This window comes from Pristiophorus japonicus, chromosome 21, assembly GCF_044704955.1.
Source record: "Pristiophorus japonicus isolate sPriJap1 chromosome 21, sPriJap1.hap1, whole genome shotgun sequence".
Lineage (NCBI taxonomy): Eukaryota > Metazoa > Chordata > Chondrichthyes > Pristiophoridae > Pristiophorus > Pristiophorus japonicus.
The window spans coordinates 69,087,050-69,109,309 of NC_091997.1; the positions used below are offsets into that span (position 1 = coordinate 69,087,050).

The following is a 22,260-nucleotide window of genomic DNA, read 5'->3' on the forward strand; positions in this document are numbered from 1 at the left end:
GCTGTTTGGGAGGAGTTAAACTAATATGGCAGGGGAATGGGAACCTATGCAGGGAGACAGAGGGGAATAAAATGGAGATAGAAGCAAAAGATAGAAAGGAGAATAGTAAAAATGGAGGGAAGAGAAACCCAAGGCAAAAAACAAAAAGGGACACTTTACAGCAGAATTCTAAAAGGTCAAAGTGTGTTAAAAAGACAAGCCTGAAGGAGGGAGAGAGAAAACGGGTAATTATAGACCAGTTAGCCTGACATCAGTAGTGGGGAAAATATTGGAATCAATCATTAAGGATAAAATAGCAGCACATTTGGAAAGCAGTGACAAGATCGGTCCAAGTCAGCATGGATTTATGAAGGGGAAATCATGCTTGACAAATCTTCTGGAATTTTTTGAGGATGTAACTAGTAGAGTGGACAGGGGAGAACCAATGGATGTGGTGTATTTGGACTTTCAAAAGGCTTTTGACAAGGTCACACAAGAGATTGGTGTGCAAAATCAAAGCACATGGTATTGGGGGTAATGTACTGACGTGGTTAGAGAACTGGTTTGCAGACAGGAAGCAGAGAGTCGGGATTAACGGGTCCTTTTCAGAATGGCAGGCAGTGACTAGTGGAGTGCCGCAGGGCTCAGTGCTGGGACCCCAGCTCTTTACAATATATATTAATGATTTGGATGATGGAATTGAGTGTAATATCTCCAAGTTTGCAGATGACACTAAACTGGGTGGCGTTGTGAGCTGTGAGGAGGACGCTAAGAGGCTGCAGGGTGATTTGGACAGGTTAGGCGAGTGGGCAAATACATGGCAGATGCAGTATAATGTGGATAAATGTGAGATTATCCACTTTGGGGGCAAAAACGCGAAGGGAGAATGTTATCTGAATGGCGGCAGATTAGGAAAAGGGGAGGTGCAGCGTGACCTGGGTGTCATGATTCATCAGTCATTGAAGGTTGGCTTGCAGGTAAAGCAGGCGGTGAAGAAGGCAAATGGTATGTTGGCCTTCATAGCAAGGGGATTTGAGTATAGGAGCAGGGAAATCTTACTGCAGTTGTACAGGGCCTTGGTGAGGCCCCACCTGGAATGTTGTGTTCAGTTTTGGTAGCCTAATCTGAGGAAGGACATTGTTGCTATTGAGGGAGTGCAGCGGACGTTCACCAGACTGATTCCTGGGATGGCAGGACTGACATATGAGGAGAGCCTGGATCGACTGGGACTGTATTCACTGGAGTTTAGAAGGATGAGATTTTATAGAAACATATAAAATTCTGATGGGACTGGACAGGTTAGATGCAGGAAGAATGTTCCCGATGTTGGGGAAGTCCAGAACCAGGGGACGTAGTCTTAGAATAAGGGGTAAGCCATTTAGGACTGAGATGAGAAGGAACTTTTTCACTCAGAGAGTTGTTAACTTATGGAATTCCCTACCGCAGAGAGTTGTTGATGCCAGTTCATTGGATATATTCAAGAGGGAGTTAGATACGGTCCTTGCGGCTAAATGATCAAGGGGTATGGAGAGAAAGCAGAAACGGGGTACTGAAGGAATAATCAGCCATGATCTTATTGAATGGTGGTGCAGGCTCGAAGGGCCGAATGGCCTACTCCTGCACCTATTTTCTATGTTTCTAAAGCACTTTTGGGATGTCTGGTAATCATGAAAGGTGCTATATAAATGCAATTCTTGTTTTCTTTCTTCAAACTATATGAAAGTATTGGAGCAACTGTAAGTGACGTATGTCAGTATTTAGACATCAGCAACTACAAAGGAACTCATTTTCTGTGGCTTTGAAGCCGTAACAGTACCTGAACAAAGCTTGCTCGATTTTTGCAGTGGCCTTTAGTACATTTGGTGAGAGACAGAACCACGGTGGTAAGAGGCAGGATTGGTCCCTCTGGACAGAATCAGTGTTCACCAGTTTAAAGCCAGCTGGGGCCACACTGGGAATGTGGAAACAAACCCTTTAAGTGATAGTGACAGCTGCAGAGGAACCCCTTAATACTCTGGTGTTAAATATTACAGTTTTCTATTGTATCCAGACTTGCCCCTTGTTGAGGCCATTATATAAATGCAAGATCTTTATTTAATTAATGGGCTTTTGACCTGTGGAAAGCTTATTCACGACAATGGCAGAGAAAGGGGGAGCGAGGTGTTTTACTGTACAAGTGGTTTGATTTTGATTTTATCCGTGTGTATTTTGTCTATGCAGTTGTACAATTTGACATGATACGACTGTGCATAAACCCTTTCCAATTCAATTAAAAATGATGTGATTACATTTCACAGCAACTCTAGGAGTATGATGTACATGGCTCTACCTTGTATAAATCTTTCAGTTAATCTGTCAACTGAACACTGAGTACTTTTTTAATATTTAAACTAAAAAAAACACACATCTGGAACAGTATTGTTTACGTGCTTCAAGTGGGGTCAGTAGTGAGCGACTGTAATTAGCTTCAAGCATGCAAGCCACAGTTGATAGTTCTCCAGTGCTTTTTACTATCATATATAGTTCATATTGTTCATCGTGTTTAAGTGTTCAACATTTGTTACTAAAAGTATAATACTCATGAGGTCTGATCATTCTAAATGCTCCACCTTTGAGGAACTTATCATTATTAAATTGACATCCTTGTTTCTGAGCTCAGCCGTAATTGGCTACTTTATCGCATAACGACTGCTATGTGAACTTCCCCCCCCGCTGGTCTATTCGATGTAGGCAATATTGGGTGTTGCACAGAGCCATATAGACCAGACAGTCACACTTTTGACTCCCAGTCTGTGCGGAGTTACTACTGGAAGCATTCTGCTTCTATCTACCCAGTCCACCCTTTCATCATTTTAAACACCTCTATTACATCGCCCTGTAATCTGCGCTGTTCGAATGGGGTGGGGGGGTAAAAACACAATTTTCAAGACTTGGCTTTCTATTTGTAATTCTGCATACTTGACAGCATCCCAGTGAATCTGTGTTGTACCTTCTGTAAAGCCTCAATATTCTTCCTATAGCATGGAACACAATTTTTAACTGATATCTTATTAAGATTTATATAGTCTCATCGTTATCTTTTGGCTTTTATATTTTAGGCTTCTGAAGATAAAAGCTAGAACTCTATTCACTTTTTTTAACAGCCTTATTAATCTGAAAATGCTGCCTTGAATCTTCTGTGAACCTGCACCCCCTCTTCCATAGCACCGGGCCTATTTCCATTCAGAGTATAATTACTGCTGTTACCTTTTTACCAAAATGTATCACAATGGAGGAGGACAAAGGGTTTGATTAGGGCAGGGAAAATGGAGTACGAGAAGAAGCTTGCAAGGAACATTAAGACGGATTGCAAAAGTTTCTATAGATATGTAAAGAGAAAAAGGTTAGTAAAGACAAACGTAGGTCCCCTGCAGTCAGAATCAGGGGAAGTCATAACGGGGAACAAAGAAATGGCGGACCAATTGAACAAGTACTTTGGTTCGGTATTCACTGAGGAGGACACAAACAACCTTCCGGATATAAAAGGGGTCGGAGGGTCTAGTAAGGAGGAGGAACTGAGGGAAATCCTTATTAGTCGGGAAATTGTGTTGGGGAAATTGATGGGATTGAAGGCCGATAAATCCCCAGGGCCTGATGGACTGCATCCCAGAGTACTTAAGGAGGTGGCCTTGGAAATAGTGGATGCATTGACAGTCATTTTCCAACATTCCATTGACTCTGGATCAGTTCCTATGGAGTGGAGGGTAGCCAATGTAACCCCACTTTTTAAAAAAGGAGGGAGAGAGAAAACAGGGAATTACAGACCGGTCAGCCTGACATCGGTAGTGGGTAAAATGATGGAATCAATTATTAAGGATGTCATCGCAGTGCATTTGGAAAGAGGTAATATGATAGGTCCAAGTCAGCATGGATTTGTGAAAGGGAAATCATGCTTGACAAATCTTCTGGAATTTTTTGAGGATGTTTCCAGTAGAGTGGACAAGGGAGAACCAGTTGATGTGGTATATTTGGACTTTCAGAAGGCTTTCGACAAGGTCCCACACAAGAGATTAATGTGCAAAGTTAAAGCACATGGGATTGGGGGTAGTGTGCTGACATGGATTGAGAACTGGTTGTCAGACAGGAAGCAAAGAGTAGGAGTAAATGGGGACTTTTCAGAATGGCAGGCAGTGACTAGTGGGGTACCGCAAGGTTCTGTGCTGGGGCCCCAGCTGTTTACACTGTACATTAATGATTTAGACGAGGGGATTAAATGTAGTATCTCCAAATTTGCGGATGACACTAAGTTGGGTGGCAGTGTGAGCTGCAAGGAGGATTCTATGAGGCTGCAGAGCGACTTGGATAGGTTAGGTGAGTGGGCAAATGCATGGCAGATGAAGTATAATGTGGATAAATGTGAGGTTATCCACTTTGGTGGTAAAAACAGAGAGACAGACTATTATCTGAATGGTGACAGATTAGGAAAAGGGCAGGTGCAAAGAGACCTGGGTGTCATGGTACATCAGTCATTGAAGGTTGGCATGCAGGTACAGCAGGCGGTTAAGAAAGCAAATGGCATGTTGGCCTTCATAGCGAGGGTATTTGAGTACAAGGGCAGGGAGGTGTTGCTACAGTTGTACAGGGCATTGGTGAGGCCACACCTGGAGTATTGTGTACAGTTTTGGTCTCCTAACCTGAGGAAGGACATTCTTGCTATTGAGGGAGTGCAGCGAAGGTTCACCAGACTGATTCCCGGGATGGCGGGACTGACCTATCAAGAAAGACTGGATCAACTGGGCTTGTATTCACTGGAGTTCAGAAGAATGAGAGGGGACCTCATAGAAACGTTTAAAATTCTGACGGGGTTAGACAGGTTAGATGCAGGAAGAATGTTCCCAATGTTGGGGAAGTCCAGAACCAGGGGACACAGTCTAAGGATAAGGGGGAAGCCATTTAGGACCGAGATGAGGAGGAATTTCTTCACCCAGAGAGTGGTGAACCTGTGGAATTCTCTACCACAGAAAGTTGTTGAGGCCAATTCACTAAATATATTCAAAAAGGAGTTAGATGAAGTCCTTACTACTAGGGGAATCAAGGGGTATGGTGAGAAAGCAGGAATGGGGTACTGAAGTTGCATGTTCAGCCATGAACTCATTGAATGGCGGTGCAGGCTAGAAGGGCCGAATGGCCTACTCCTGCACCTATTTTCTATGTTTCTATGTTTCTAATGCACTTATTGACATTTATTTCCATCTGCCACTTTTTAGCTAATTTCTCCCATCCTTCTCTTATATTTCTTTGCAGTTTTCTTTGGTCATCTATAGACTTAACTATACCTCCTATTTCGTTATTGTTAGACTCATAATAAACGGTGAGATTGAGTATTGTGTGTAATGAGCAAGTGTGACCTTAGCTCCTTTATTAAGGGTTCCAGAGTGCAGGTACCTCTTGGCTGGCCTGCTTATATACTGTGCTCCCAAGAGATGCTGGGATCCCTTGGGACTCCAACAGGTGGGCCCTCTGGTGGTCATGTGTAATGCAAGTTACACAGGGTTAAATACATAAGTTATTGTTGTGTATCTGTAAAGCATGCACTCCCATGTTCCGCCACCAGGGAGTGCATCCCCTGAAGTCCCAAGGGATCCCAGCATCCCTTGGGAGCACTGTATATAAGCCGGCCCCTAAGACCTGTTCCTCACTCTGGAGTGTCTTAATAAAGACTGACGTCACTGCTCCTTTAACCTCCCTGTGTGCAGTCTCATCTGTCTTAGGAACACAATAATTGGCGACGAGTATACGAATCCAACGCAAAGATGCAGAAAACTGTGGGCATCCTGGAGAATTTCTCGGAGGGTGAGGACTGGGAAGCCTATGTCGAATGGCTAGACCAGTACTTTGTAGCCAACGAGCTGGACGGAGAAGGAAGTGCTGCAAAAAGAAGAGCGGTCCTCCTCACAGACCTACAGCCTCATGAAGAATCTTCTGGCTCCGGTGAAACCCACAGATAAGTCGTATGAGGAGTTGTGTACACTGGTTCGGGAGCATCTTAACCCGAGGGAGAGCGTGCTGATGGCAAGGTATCGGTTCTACACGTGCCAGCAATCTGAAGGTCAGGAAGTGGCGAGCTATGTCGCCGAGCTAAGGCGACTTGCAGGGCAATGTGAGTTTGATGGCTACCTGGAACGAATGCTCAGAGACTTTTTTATACTAGGCATTGGCCACAAGACCATCCTATGAAAACTATTGACTGTAGAGACACCGACACCAGACTCAGTAAGGCCATTGCGATAGCACAGGCGTTAATGTCCACCAGTGATAACACCAAACAAATCTCTCAGCACACAAGTGCTAGCAATGTTCATAAATTAACTGGAACTGTGTTTGCGAGTAGAAATGTACAGGGCAGAAACCACGAGTCTGCAACTGCCAGCAGGCCTCAGGTGACCCAGATGACTCGGAGTCCGCAACAAAGGATGAATGCAAGGCAATTCACACCTTGTTGGCGTTGTGAAGGCTTCTATTCAGCCTATTCATGCCGTTTCAAAGGGTATGTTTGCAAGAGCTGTGGAACAATGGGGCACCTCCAACGAGCTTGCAGATGAGCTACAAGCTCTGCAAAACCTGCTAACCACCATGTGGTAGAGGAAGATCGGTCTATGGTAGATCAAAGCAATTTCAAGCCTCAGAGAGGATGCAGATGCTGAAGTAGACTGGGTGCACACATTTTCGATGAAATGTCCACCTATAATGCTAAATGTAAAATTGAATGGCTTACCCGTAGCCATGGAACTGGACACTGGCGCTAGCCAATCCACCATGAGTAAAAAGATGTTTCAGAGACTGTGGTGCAACAAGGCACTCAGACCAGCCCTGAGCCCCATCCACACTAAATTGAGAACATACACCAAAGAGCTTATCACTGTCCTGGGCAGCGCCACGGTCAAGGTCACCTACGAGGGCACGGTGCACGAACTGCCACTCTGGATTGTCCCGTGCGATGGCCCCACACGGCTTGGAAGGAGCTGGCTGTGCAAAATCCGCTGGAACTGGGATGACATTCAAGCGCTATCACATGTTGATGAGGCCTCATGTACCCAGGTTCTTAACAAATTTCCTTCCCTTTTTGAGCCAGGCATTGGAAACTTTTCCGGCGCGAAGGTGCGGATCCACTTGGTCCAGAGGCACGACCCATTCACCACAAGGCACGAGCGGTACCCCACATGATGAGGGAGAGAGTGGAAATCGAACTGGACAGGCTGCAACGCGAGGGCATCATCTCCCCAGTGGAATTCAGCGAGTGGGCCAGCCCGATTGTTCTAGTACTCAAAAGTGATGGCACGGTCAAGATTTGCGGCGATTATAAAGTAACTATTAATTATTTCTCGCTACAGGACCAATAACCGCTACCTAAGTCAGACGACCTATTTGCAACGCTGGCAGGAGGCAAGACATTCACCAAGCTCGACCTGACTTCGGCCTACATGACGCAGGAGCTGGAGGAGTCTTCGAGGGGCCTCACCTGCATCAACATGCACAAGGGACTGTTCATCTACAACAGATGCCCGTTTGGAATTCGGTCGGTTGCAGCGATCTTCCAGAGAAACATGGAGAGCCTACTCAAGTCGGTACCATGCACGGTGATTTTTCAGGACAACATATTGGTCACGGGTCGGGACACCGTCGAGCACCTACAAAACCTGGAGGAGGTCCTCCAACGACTGGAGCGCGTAGGGCTGCGGCTGAAGAGGTTGAAATGCGACTTCATGGCAACAGAAGTGGAGTTTTTGGGGAGAAAGATCGCGGTGGACGGCATTCGGCCCACAGCCTCTGTCTTGGCATCTATCAGGAACGCGCCCAGGCCACAGAACGTCACGGAGCTGCGGTTGTTCCTGGGACTCCTCAACTATTTTGGTAACTTTCTACCGGGGTTAAGCACCCTCTTAGAGCCCCTACATATGTTATTGCGTAAAGGTGAGACTGGGTATGGGAAAAAACCAAGTAATTGCATTTGAGAAAGCCAGAAACATTTTATGCTCCAACAAGCTGCTTGTATTGTATAACCCGTGTAAAAGACTTGTGCTAGCCTGTGAAGCGTTGTCGTACGGAGTCGGGTGTGTATTACAACAAGCTAACGTTGCGGGGAAGTTGCAACCTGTCGCCTATGCTTCCAGGAGCTTGTCTAAGGCCGAGAAGGCCTACAGCATGATTGAGAAAGAGGCATTAGCGTGTGTGTTCAGGGTAAAGAAAATGCATCAGTACCTGTTTGACCTCAAATTTGAGCTGGAAACCGATCACAAGCCCCTCATATCCCTGTTCGCTGAAAACAAGGGGATAAATACTAATGCCTCAGCCCGCATACAAAGGTGGGCACTCGCGCTATCAGCGTATTTCTATACGATCCGCCACAGGCCAGGCACCGAGAATTGTGCAGATGCTCTCAGTCAGCTACCATTGCCCACCACGGGAGTGGAAATGGCGCAGCCCGCAAACTTGTTGATGGTGGCACAGCCCGCAGACTTGTTGATGGTCATGGAAGCGTTTGAAAATGATAAATCACCTGTCGTAGCCTGCCAGATTAGGACTTGGACCAGCCAAGATCCTCTGCTGTCCCTAGTAAAAAAAAAACTGTGTACTGCATGGGAGCTGGGCCAGCATCCCCGTTGAAATGCAAGAGCTAATCAAGCTGTTCCAGCGGCGAAAGAATGAGCTGTCCATTCAGGCAGACTGCCTGTTGTGGGGTAACCGCGTAGTGCTACCCAAAAAAGGCAGGGAGATGTACATCTCGGATCTCCACAGCAGACACCCGGGTATAGTAATGATGAAAGCGATAGCCAGATCCCACGTGTGGTGGCCCAGTATCAACTCTGACTTAGAGTCCTGTGTACGGCAATGCAGCGTGTGTGCTCAGTTGAGAAACGCGCCCAGAGAGGCACCACTAAGTTTGTGGTCCTGGCCCTCCAGACCATGGTCAAGGATCCATGTCGACTATACGGGTCCGTTTCTCGGTAAAATGTTCCTGGTGGTGGTGGTGGATGCTTTTTCAAAATGGATTGAATGTGAAATAATGTCAGGAAGCACCGCCACCGTCACCATTGAAAGCCTGAGGGCCATGTTTGCCACCCACGGCCTGCCTGACATACTGGTCAGTGACAATGGGCCATGTTTCACCAGTGCCGAATTTAAATAATTCATGACCTGCAATGGGATCAAACATGTCACCTCGGCCCCGTTTAAACCAGCCTCCAATGGGCAGGCAGAGCGGGCAGTACAAACAATCAAACAGAGCCTTAAACGAGTCACAGAAGGCTCACTCCAAACCCGCCTGTCCTGAGTACTGCTCAGCTCCCGCACGAGACCCCACTCGCTCACAGGGGTGCCCCCGGCTGAGCTACTCATGAAAAGGACACTTAAAACCAGACACTCGCTGGTTCACCCCAACCTGCATGATCAGTTAGAGAGCAGGCGGCAGCAACAAAATGTTAACGATGGTCACGCCTCTGTGTCATGGGAAATTGATCTGAATGACCCTGTGTATGTGCTAAACTATGGACATGGTCCCAAGTGAATCGCGGGCACGGTGATAGCTAAAGAAGGGAGTAGGGTGTTTGTAGTCAAACTAGACAATGGACAAATTTGCAGAAAGCACTTGGACCAAACGAGTCTGCGATTCACAGACTGCCCTGAACAACCCACAGCACACACCACCTTTTTCGAGCCCACACCCAAAGGAACAACGACACCATGCCGGACCAGGAAATCAAACCCATCACGCCCAACAGCCCAGCAAGGCCAAGCTCACCTCGCAGCCTTGCAGGGCCAACAACACGCCCAGCCCAGCGAGGGTACAGCCAATACACCAGAACAGACATTTGTACCGAGGCGGTCCACCAGGGAAAGAAAGGCTCCCGAACGCCTCACCTTGTAAATAGTTTTCACTTTGACTTTGGGGGAGGAGTGATGTTGTGTATCTGTAAAGCATGCACTCCCATGTTGCGCCACCAGGGAGCTCATCCCCTGAAGCCCCAAGGGATCCCAGCATCCCTTGGGAACACTGTATATAAGCCGGCCCCTAAGGCCTGTTCCTCACTCTGGAGTGTCTTAATAAAGACTGAGGTCACTGTTACTTTAACCTCCCTGTGTGGAGTCTCAGCTGTGTTAGGAACACAATAGTTATCATCTGCCAATTATGCTCGAAGCAAGACAAAAGTATTCCATGATTTTAATGGGCTAAATTACCAAGATGTACAACTATGCTTGCTAGTACAAACAAGTAGAGGTCATCAGTTGTGGAAGGCAGCATCTCCGATAATGCAACACTCTCTCAGTACTTCACTGAAGGAGCAGCCTAGATTATGAACATCCTGTGACTGGCTAAGCCACTCACAGTGCAGCAGCTCCACAAGCCTATGAGCATGTTCACAGGTGCATACATTACACCACCAACTGAGCCAAACCGACACAATGGAAAGGAAAGGAGGGAATTTGGTGGAGGACATAAATATACGTATGAACTGAGAGAAACCTCATAGCGTTACTATTCAGGATATTTATTTTAATATTTCAATGAAAAAGTCCATAATAACTCTGTTTAATTTATAATGACAAGTTTGGGAAATGACACTTTGGTCTTCAGCAGTGAACCTTTTCTAAATGCAAGAGTGTTTTGGGCTTGTCATTTAGGGCTTGTGTGCAAATGGTGACAGTTGACAGCTGTTGTTAGTCTAATAAGATTAAAGGAAAGAAATTAGTTGTACTGACTTTAATCTACCATTTAACACTGGAAACCACCTGGGGCCTGCTTTATCCTGTTCACGCAGCATCTCCATATTCCATTTAAACAGGGTATCCATCAAGGAATAAGACGTCTGCTTGCCTCCATTAGCTGAAGAAAGCCTGACTCTTCCAAATGCTGTATTTTTTTAATTGAATGTGTTTGCCCTCCAATTTTATTTTTGCATTTCAATTTTCTCCACTGCTGTTCTGAAGGTACTGGGTATGGTTCCTCGAGTGGCCAAGCAGCCACACTTTGTGCGAGTCCCGGCAAGTGTTGGCAGGACAATCTCTTTATACATTTGTTCACAGGATGCAGGTGACTCTTCTATGGCTGTGTTTATTGCCCATCCCCAGTTGCCCCGAGAAGGTGGCAATGAGCCTTCCACTTGAACCACTGCAGTTCTTGCGATTTGACCCTCTGTCCAAAGGTGCTTCCTGCCAGTAGCACTTAGGATCAGGTTTATCATTTTGCATCTGGCCATGGTTCTCAGCACATCCATGTGGGCCAACAGTGCACGTGCGCCATTGCTGGCCTGTATGTGCCATCTCCCAATGTCAGGAAAGGGCACAGCTGGAATAACATAGTCTTAAACATGAACTTAACTGCAAAGTTTGTAAATGGGACTTTAACAGAAACTTGCATTTGTACGGCGCCTTAAACATAGTGACTATCCGCAGACGCTTCATAGAGAGAGAGGATGCAGGAGAGGAGTTGGTAGTTGTCCTTGCAGAAGTATGTGACATGGGGCAGGAAAAGTCCAAGGTGCATGAAAATGAGTGTAGTGTTTATAAATTGAAGGATAAAGTTGTGAAGTTATGCTCAAAATCACTCGTATCACACTGGTGGAATTAGAAGTGGAGAGTGGCACTTGGAGGCTTTTGGGCATCTTAGTGTATGATTCAGAAGTGTGTTTACTGCAATGGGTTTTCTAGCGCTGCCTCCTGGTGATTGACCTCTCAAATCTTTGCCAAGCTTAACTACATACATATCCTGGGATTAGTAACCAACAGAACTCTCCAGACTGTTGCGTGACGTAGTTTACATTCTGCCAGTTTGATGCAGAGCTGTCTTATTTCAACAGACCGAATCATTAACAACAACAACTTGTGTGATAACGCCTTTAACAGTGAAACGTCCCAAGGTGCTTCACAGGAGTATTATGTGATAAAAATTTGACACTGAGCCGCGTAAGTAGAAATTAGCGCAGGTTGGTCAAAGAGGTAAGTTTTAAGGAGCATCTTGAAGGAGGGAAGAGAGGTAGAGAGGCGGAGACTTTTAGGCAGGGAATTCCAGAGCTTGGGGCCTCGGCAACAGAAGGCATGGCCACCAATGGTTGAGCGATTATAATCAGGGATGCTCAAGAGGGCAGAATTAGAGGAGCGCAGACATCTCGGGAGTGGGGTGGGGGCAAGACCATGGAGGGATTTGAAAATGAGGATGAGAATTTTGAGATTGACGCGTTGCTTAACCGGAAGCAAATATCGGTCAGCGGGCACGGGTGGTGGATGAGTGGGACTTGGTGTGAGTTAGGAGATGGGCAGCCGAGTTTTGGATTACCTCTAGTTTATGTAGGGTACAATGTGGGAGACCAACCAGGAGTGCGATAGAATAATAAATGCAAATTCTGTTTAAAATAATTCAACTCTGCACCCCACTGGTAAAGTGCAAACTGCACACTATTACTATCATTCATAAGAGTTCCAGAGCCATTTAACATCTAAACATATTTATGTTGGAGTGCTGTTTTATACAGTAGGAGGAGCATGGTTATAACGAGTTAGACTTCTATGAAAGAAGCCCAAGTAGGCATTGTTGCAAAGGATTCTCGCCATGGCGCATATTTGCATATATCAGAATGGCATTCAGTTGGGCGTCAGTGTGCATTGTTTATTAATCCCTGTTGAAATATTAATCGTAGCTCTTTGCATCGAGACATTTACAATTTTATCCTTCCTATTGCAAGATCTTTTCTCAGGAAAGGTCCACTTCAGTGTCGCCTGCGATAACTGTCATCCATTGTGTTCATTCGTCTATTTCGATTATGACTATTGTACTGCTGGTCTATTCCTAAATTTCTATTGAGTAATGTAGCCTTTGCTGTTTAATACAAGAGCAGTACAGAAAACTGCCAGGAATATAACCTTATTAATCTGCATCGATAAGGGTTGATATAGGCATTAATTACTGGTTGTGTTGAAGAATCCTGAATTTCATGAGTAAAAATGTGAGAGAAAGGGGTTCCATACAGCATGTTATCTTTTTACATTGGGAAAAAAGCCAAGTTAATAAAATTGCATTTATATAATGATTGTGGTGGCTGGTGTGCAACGGCCACCCCACATTAAAAGAATTCACGCACAGGCATCTTCCATCATTTAAAATGGGTACTCATTTTTGGTGTGGAAGCGAGTCACCCTTGACCCCGAGGGACTGCCTATGATGATGATGATATAATGATTTCATGGCCTTGGTATATCCCAAAACACTTCACAGACAATTCATTTCTTTTGACAGTAGTCATTATGTAGGCAAACATAGCAACCAATTTGCACATAACAGGAAAAAGTAAATGAGATAAATTACGAGAGAATTTTTTTTGGTGGTAGTGATTGAGGGAAAAATAAATGGACTCCTTCTGTGCTGTATACGATTTTATGATTGAAATATCAGAAAGGACAATAGGAGAACTCTCTGCCCTTCGTGGAATAGTGGCATGAGATCTTTTACCTTCTCCTGACTGGGCAGACATGGCTTCAGGTTGACGTGTCATCTGAAAGGCGAAACCTCTGACAATGCAGCAGTCCATCCGTACTGCGCCGAAGTGTCAGCCTAGTTTATGTGCTCAAGTCCTGGAGTGGGACTTGAACCCGTGACATTCTGAGTCTGAGGCGAGAATGCTAGCACTGAATCAAACATACATTTTCTTGCCTCCTCCACTGAAAGATAGACTTGCATTTATATAGCGCCTTTCATGACCACCGGACGTCCCAAAGCGCTTCACGGCCAATGAAGTACTTTTTGAAGTGTAGTTACTGTTGTAATGTAGGAAGGCATTAACTACTCCTGGATGCTTGTTCCTGAGTACAACAAGTCCTCTGATTTTTACAAAGTGTCCATCCTTTACGTGTGAGCCTAGATAATGACTGTCAGCAGGCCATTCAACCATGAATGACACTACAGCTGAGTCTGATCCTGGCCTCTCATAAGTTTCCAACATGATCAATAGTGATCAAGAGCAGGCATAGTCGCTCATTTTTTCCTGCTCCCAAGCCGGACAGTGAGTCCAATTGTAGCCTTGCTCCTCCCAGCTATTACCCTGGATAAATCAGCTTACTCAGCACACTCTGGTGATCAAACCTAATATATGGCTTAATACTATCCTGGACATGGCTTCACCTGCCAATGGAGGGAGCTAAATCATATTTTTAACTATATTAATTAGAGATGGGTAGTGATATTTTACAACCGAGTTGAGGACTGTCATCTTGATCTGAAGGGTGAGGCCATAGTTCGATTATTACTATTAACCTTAATTCAGGCCCCACTCCAGGGACTTGAGCACATAATCCAGGCTGATAGTTCAATGCAGTACTGAGAGAGTGCGGCATTCTTGTTGGAAGTCTCGTCTTTCCGATGAGACGTTAAAACGAGGCCCCGTCTGTCCTCCAAGGTGGATGTTAAAGATCCCACGGCACTATTCAAAGAGCAGAGGAGTGCCCTGGTCATTATTTATCCCTCAACCAACATCACTAACACAGATTATTTAGTTTGCTGTTCGTGAGAGCTTGCTGTGTGCATATTGGCTGCTGCGTTTTCCTACATTACAGTGGTGACCGCACTTCAAAAGTACTTCATTGGTTGTAAAGCACTTTGGGACATCATACGGTTGTGAAAAGCGCAGTATAAATTCAAGTTCTTTCCTTTTCCTTCTGCTGCTATTGTTGACTCTCTTTGCATGTTACAGAATTGTGTGAGGGTTTTAATATGCGGCATTGGAACAATCTGAATCATATTCTTTTAAAACACTAGACTAAAAACACAATGTATGTGTTGGTCTGTTTAGTGTGTATATAAAAGGTAATTGTAACTGTTGAATTTACAATTGATGTAAAATGCTCATAATTATTAACTGCGCTTATGAAGTCTATTCTTTAACCAGATGTTTTAGTTTGTCATTAGAAAGTATATTTTGAGGTTCCCTGACAGGCACACAACCGAGCCATTATCTTCGCTGAGTTAGCTGATATCAGGTGGCTGTAGGATTGCGACAATTGCCTTTAGTGTTCTTAAGCTAAGAATGGTCAGGATTGTCACTCTTGATCACCATCCAGCAAAACTCCTACTGAAATTGATGCATTTCTGGACATTGGCATGAGATCAGACTTAGCTGTGATGCCTCCCACAGTCGAATGTCATGCTCGCGCCCGTTGTCTAAATTCACACCAGGAATGGCCACTTGAGCAAGTTACCAGAGGGCAACAGGCACCTGCGCAACTTCATCCCAATAAAAGTAAACGCCTTCAGAATAGAAGGGGAGATTAATGGAACGGAGGTGTGGGGGTAGGGGAGTGATGACAAATAAAAGTGTGTTTAAGCAGATACAAGCTCACCTCACTCTCTTTTTTGTAATTTTCCAGATCCCTGTGCAATGTGATTAACGCGTACTGCTTCGCCTGCAATGGCTGCTATGACAACTGCTTCTATGTTCTGTTCAGTAACAAGATCACCTTCTTAATGGAACTGCTGATGCATCAGTTGACGGTAGGAGTCAGTACCTACCATTGATGTACTTTTATGGGTACTTATAAAGTTGCTTAAAAACTCTAGGTTTAGCCTGTGTGATAAGGAGTTCGTATGCTTTGCTGAGAGCGTATCTTTTATTTTTTCTTCAACTTAACTCGGTTATTTCTGAAAAATATCAAACTTATTCCAGGCTTCAAAATGTTCCAGATATTTGAATTTCAGGGGAAAAAATAACTTGAACATAATAGTTCCAGATAAGGTGATGCCTTTTGATTTTCCTGCCAATATGTTATGCCTCTGTTGAACATGTTTCTCATTAAAAACAATATAATTTTAAAAACTACTTGTAATTATATAGCACCTTTTAACATAGTAAATCGCCTCATGGGGCTTCGCAGAGGTGATAAATGGACACTGAGCAGCAACAGGAAAAGAGTGAGGAGAGATGACTGAAGGCATGGTTAAAGAAATAGGTCTCGAGGAGAGTGGAGGCAACCCAGATTGGGTTTAGGGAAAGTGTTACAGAATGTGAAGCTAAATGGCTGAGGGTTGTAGGGCTGAAGGAGATTACAGATAGGGAGGCCATGGAGGGATGTGAATATAAGAACATAATTTTAAAATCGAGACGCTGCTGGACATGGAGCCAGTGTAGGTCAGCGAGCACGGGTGATGGGTTTTGTATTCATGGTGAGTGATCCTAGCACTCTAGATGATCAGCATCCATATTAAGTACTCCCAGGCCAGATACAGCACAGTTAGATGCAGATTAAAGTTCCCTCTACTGTGCCCCAAAAAATGTGGCTCAATGGAACTTTAGGAGAGGACGACTTACTGCACCAGTGTGATCTTCTATTTCCCACACTCCCCGACAGAGATTGCCAATTAAAGCATTTTTTGTGGTGTGCACCATTGCCAGCTCGGTATTGCATTGAGACTGTCCAAACTCATTTCCTAAACCTGGCTTACACTCACCATTCATTCATACGGTAATTTTAACCGAACCCGTCCAGCGGGAAACTGACACGATCAGTCAGTGGGAAGTAAAATCAGACGAGATGTAAAACGGGCAGCTGATCCGATCCTGTCTGTTTCCCACCAGGAGGGTTCGGTTAAAATGACCTCCACAGCTTTGATTGCAGATCCACACCAATATTCCCGATAAGCTGCACGGTCTTGCAGCGGTCTAGAGATCTCGCGCAGCTGGCTCACTGCCTTTTAAATGGAACAGCCGCGCATCCACAGAAATTTGAATAGGCCACGCAGCCCGTTAAAGGGACCGCGTACCCCCAAAAAATTATAATATTGAGCCACTGCGGGCAAAATTATATTAAGCATAGAATTGTAGACATTTCAACATTGAAGGAAGCCATTTTGCCAGTGGCACTGCTAACTGTACTTTGCAGCTATCTACTCTAATCCCATTTCCTTGTTATTTCCCTATGCCTTTTAATAGTCTTTAGTGTAGAATCATAGAAAAATTACAACACAGAAGGAGGCCATTTGGCCCATTGTGTCCGTGTCGGTCGAAAAAGCTGCCCAGCCTAATCCCACCTTCCAGCACTAAGTCCGTAGCCCTGTAGGTCACGACTCTTTAAGTGCATATCCAAGTACTTTTTAAATGTGATGAAGGTTTCTGTTTCTACCACCCTTTCAGGCAGTGAGTTCCAGACCTCCACCTCCCTCTGGGTGAAAAGAAATGTCCTCATCTCCCCTCTAATCCTTCTACCAATTACTTTAAATCTATGGGGAGCGGGCAGGGAAGTTGACCTGAGTCCATGATCGGATCAGCCATGATCGTTATAAATGGCGGAGCAGGCTCGAGGGGCCATATGGCCTACTCCTGCTCCTATTTCTTATGTTCTTATGTATGCCCCCTGGTTATTGAACCCTCTGCTAAGGGAAAACAGATCTTTCCTATTCACTCTATCTAGGCCCTTCATAATTTTATACACCCCAATTAAATCTCCTCGTGTCCTCCTCTGTTTCAAAGTAAACAACCCCAGCCTATCCAATCTTTCCTCATAGCTAAAATTCAACAGTCCTGGCAGCACCCTTGTAAATCTCCTCTGCACCTTCTCCAGTGCAATCACATCTTCCCTGTAATGTGGTGACCAGAACTGTACGCTTTTTCCTGTTTATCGAATAGCCTCTAAAATGTCATAATTGTATTGGCTTCAAAAGTTACTTGTGGTAAAGTGTTCAATACCTATTAACCTACAAGTTTAAATAAAATCTAGCCTCCCCCGTTTATACTTCTAGTACTAATTCTAAATTTAGGTCCCTTGTTACTAATTCACCAACCGATGGAAATAATCTTTCACTACTTACCCTGTTTGAGAGAGCTGGGGGTGAGGGTCAGGTAAGGTTAAAAATAAATTCCCACCATGTTCAATAAAATGCTTGTTTTGCAAAGATGTCAAAAATAAATAAATGGGCAATAAATGATAACCAAAATATACAGTTATTTGCAGCTTAAAAATTGTAGTTGAAAAATACACATTTTCCACTTGGAGCAGTAAAAGCAACTTAGCATGCGAAAAATGAAATGGGGGAGGGAGAGATGAGACGGCGGGGGAGGGAGAGTGAGACGGCGGGAGAGGGAGAGCGAGACGGGGGAGGGAGAGTGAGATGAGGGGGGCGGGAGAGTGAGACGGGGGGGGAGGGAGAGTGAGACTGGAGGGAGGGAGAGTGAGACGGGGGGAGGGAGAGTGAGACGGGGGGAGGGAGAGTGAGACGGGGGGGAGGGAGAGTGAGACTGGAGGGAGGGAGAGTGAGACTGGAGGGAGGGAGAGTGAGACGGGGGGAGGGAGAGTGAGACGGGGGGCGGGGGGAAGAGTGAGACAGGGGGCAGGGGGTAGAGTGAGACGGCGGGGGAGGGAGAGTGAGACTGGAGGGAGGGAGAGTGAGACGGGGGGCGGGGGGGGAAGAGTGAGACGGGGTGGGGGGAGGGAGAGTGAGACGGGGGGGGAGGGAGAGTGAGACTGGAGGGAGGGAGAGTGAGACGGGGGGAGGGAGAGTGAGACGGGGGGAGGGAGAGTGAGACGGGGGGGAGGGAGAGTGAGACTGGAGGGAGGGAGAGTGAGACTGGAGGGAGGGAGAGTGAGACGGGGGGAGGGAGAGTGAGACGGGGGGCGGGGGGAAGAGTGAGACAGGGGGCAGGGGGTAGAGTGAGACGGCGGGGGAGGGAGAGTGAGACTGGAGGGAGGGAGAGTGAGACGGGGGGCGGGGGGGGAAGAGTGAGACGGGGTGGGGGGAGGGAGAGTGAGACGAGGGGGGCGGGGGGAGGGAGAGTGAGACGAGGGGGGCGGGGGTAGAGTGAGACAGGGTGGAGAGCGAGAGTGAGACGGCGGGGAGGGAGAGTGAGACTGGGAGGTTTCACCAGCCTTCTTCACATTACATTTTTCTCCAGTAGAATCTGTTTCCAGCTACCGCTTTTGGGAATGATTTTCATGTGGTCTCAAATGTTCCTTTATATTCAAAACTTGCTTTATTTTTGTCATGTATTCAACTATCATTGTAACCCATGTATAAGCTGACCCAAGTTGTATACCTTGAGAACATTGACCGCAAGGGGGTGAACTTGTGGGAGACACTCCTAACCTGGACTTTCAGGCATAAAAGGGGAAGCTCCACCCACCTTCATCATTTGAGATCTTGGTAATAAAGGTAGCTGGTCTCAGAGTGACCTTCTCTCAAGTATGGGCCTCGTGTGCATTTATACTGTCTAGTAAGGACATATCATTGGCGACGAGAAACTGGGATTTAAACCATGCGAGCATGGCCACTAGCAGCACAGAAGAGAGGTACTGTGTTGGTGATGATTGGGACGACTTTATTGAGAGACTACAGCAAGTTTTGTCACTAAGGAATGGTTGGGACAGGATTCGGCCGACAATCGCAGGGCTCATCTCCTGACGGTTTGTGGATCCAGAACGTACTCCCTGATGAAGGACCTTCTAGCGTGAGAGAAGCTGGCAGACAAGACGTTCGAAGAGCTCAGTAAGTTGATCGGGGAACACCTTAAACCGGCGAGCATCATGCACATGGCGAGACACCGGTTTTACACGCACCGGCGGCGAGAAGGGCAAAGCGTTCCAGACTTCGTGGCAGACCTCCGGTGACTGGCGAGCCTATGTAAGTTCCCAGATGCATGCAGAGCAGAGATGCTGCGAGACTTTTTTATTGAGGGCATCGGGCACGCTGGGGTTTTTAGGAAACTGATTGAGACCAAAGACTTGACCTTAGAAGCGGCGGCTCTGATAGCCCAGACATTTATCTCGGGAGGAAGGGACCAGAATGATGTATGACAAAAATCTTGGCTCAAATGCGGCAAACGACCGAGCAGACAAGGGCAATCGGACATGCCCCAGCATGTAGTCAAACCCAAAGGGGGAATTCAACAGAGACAATGGCTAGCTGAACGGCAATTCATGCCATCTCAATGGACAATGCGGCCAGTAATGGGGTCATCAACACCTGTTAATGGTGCGCTTAAGGACAGTTACAGAGACAGTCAGAGACAATCGACTAGTAATGGACCTTTTGTTTCCAACAACGGGGCCTCCAGCTCATGCTGGAGGTGTGGAGGCAAACACCCAGCCAGAGCTTGCAGTATCAGCAATATACTTGCAGAAACTGCAACGTCAGCGGTCACTTTTCGCGTATGTGCAGGAAGCCTGCAGCCAGGTTGATGTACAAGTAGGACGGGCCCGATGTAAGCCCTACGAGGCCAAATGAATACTGGAGGAAATAGCTGGAAGCTGAAGTTCAGCGAGTTCATGTGGAGCACATTATACAGTTCATATACAAGGACGTCACCGATAATGATAAAAGTGCTCCTCAGTGGCATCCCAGTATTAATGGAGCTAGACACGGGGGCCAGCCAGTCCCTGATGAGCATCAAACAGTTCGAAAGGTTGTGGGTGTCCAAGGCCAGGTGGCCAAAATTATTGCCGCTTAACGCACAGCTACGGACATATACAAAGCAGATCATTCCGATGCTAGGCAGCGCCATGGTAGTCGTGACCCACAAAGATTCGGAGAACAGGTTGCCACTCTGGATTGTCCCGGGGGATGGTCCCGCCCTTCTGGGGAGGAGTTGGCTTGCTGTCATGAACTGGAAATGGGGCGATGTTCATGCAATTTCTTCTGTGGAGCGAGTATCATGCTCACAGGTCCTGGATAAATTTGACTCATTATTTCAACCCGGCATCGGCACTTTCATGGGGGCCAAGGTAGTGATTCACGTAAACCTAGACGCCAGGCCAGTACACCACAAGGTGCCGTACGTGATGCGGGAAAAGATAGAATGCGAATTGGACCGCCTGCTGAGGGAAGGCATCATCTCGCCAGTCGAATTCATTGACTGGGAGAGCCCGATCATGCCGGTGCTCAGGGCGGATGGGTGGGTCAGGATATGTGGCGATTACAAGGCCACCATCAGTCGGGTGTCAATCCAAGACCTTTACCTGCTACTGAGAGCGGAGGACCTCTTTGCGACGTTATCCGGTGGCAAACTTTTTTCAAAATTGGACCTGACCTCAGATTATATAACCCAGGAGCTGGCGAGTGAGTCGAAGAAGCTGACCACCATCACGACACACAAGGGGGTTGTTTGAGTATAACAGATGTCCGTTCGGGATTCGTTCGCCCGCAGCGATCTTTCAGCGACATATGGAAAGCCTCCTCAAGTCGATTCCAAGGACGGTAGTTTTTTAAGACGACATCCTCATCACGGGTCGCGATACTGAAGAACACCGCCACAACCTGGAGGAGGTGCTACGCAGACTGGACCAGGTAGGGCTGCGACTGAAAAAGGCGACATGCGTCTTATCTCTAGAGGTAGAATTCCTGGGGAGGAGGGTAGCAACAGACGGGATCAGACCTACTGCGTCCAAAACGGAAGCGATCCAGAGAGCACCCAGATCCCGTAACACGACGGAGCTGCATTCGTTCCTGGGGCTCCTGAACTATTTTGGTAACTTTCTTCCCAAATTGAGCACGCTGTTAGAGCCGCATCACATACTCCTACGTAAAGGTCGTGATTGTGTCTGGGGGGACAGCCAGGAAAGGGCTTTTGATAGAGCACGCAATTTGTTACGCTCCAACAAACTGTTAAACGTTATATGAGCCGTGTAAGAAACTTGTTTTAACGTGTTATGCGTCGTCTTATGGGGTCGGGTGTATGTTGCAGCATGTGAATGCCAATGGTCAGTTACAGCCGGTAGCTTATGCCTCCAGAAGTCCGTCCCTGGCAGAAAGGGGCTACGGGATGGTAGAAAAGGAAGCGCTAGCATGTGTATTATGCAGTAAAAAAAAATGCACCAGTACCTGTTTGGCTGGAAATTTGAGCTGGAGACAGATAACAAACCCCTAACGTCCCTTTTGGCTGACAACAAGGCCATAAATGAGAATGCATCGGCCCGCATACAGAGGTGGGCACTCACATGAGCCGCCGATGACTACACAATTCGGCACAGACCGGGAACTGAAAACTGTGCCGATGCACTCAGCAGGCTCCCACTAGCCACCACTGAGGGGGCAACTGAGCATGATGCTGAGATGGTCATGGCTGTTGAAGCTTTTGAAAGCGAAGGCTCACCTGTGACAGCCCGTCAGATTAAAGTCTGGACAAATAAAGACCCGCTCGTGTCTTTAGTTAAGAAATGTGTCCTGAATGGGGACTGGGCAGCCACGTACGGGGCATGCCCTGAGGAATTTAATAGGCGCAAGGATGAACTCTCGATTCAGGCCGATTGCCTATTGTGAGGTAACTGAGTGGTCAT

At 46.4% G+C, this 22,260-nt stretch overlaps 1 protein-coding gene across 2 annotated transcripts in view; it reads left to right on the forward strand.

Annotated features, from left to right (window-relative positions):
• Positions 1–22,260, forward strand: part of scaper (S-phase cyclin A-associated protein in the ER) — a 393,511-nt gene that overhangs the window by 280,235 nt on the left and 91,016 nt on the right. For both annotated transcript variants that reach the window (XM_070865008.1, XM_070865007.1), the window contains one exon: positions 15,370–15,493. In XM_070865008.1, coding sequence (XP_070721109.1) covers positions 15,370–15,493 — 124 coding nt within the window. The remainder of the gene's footprint in view (positions 1–15,369; positions 15,494–22,260) is intronic.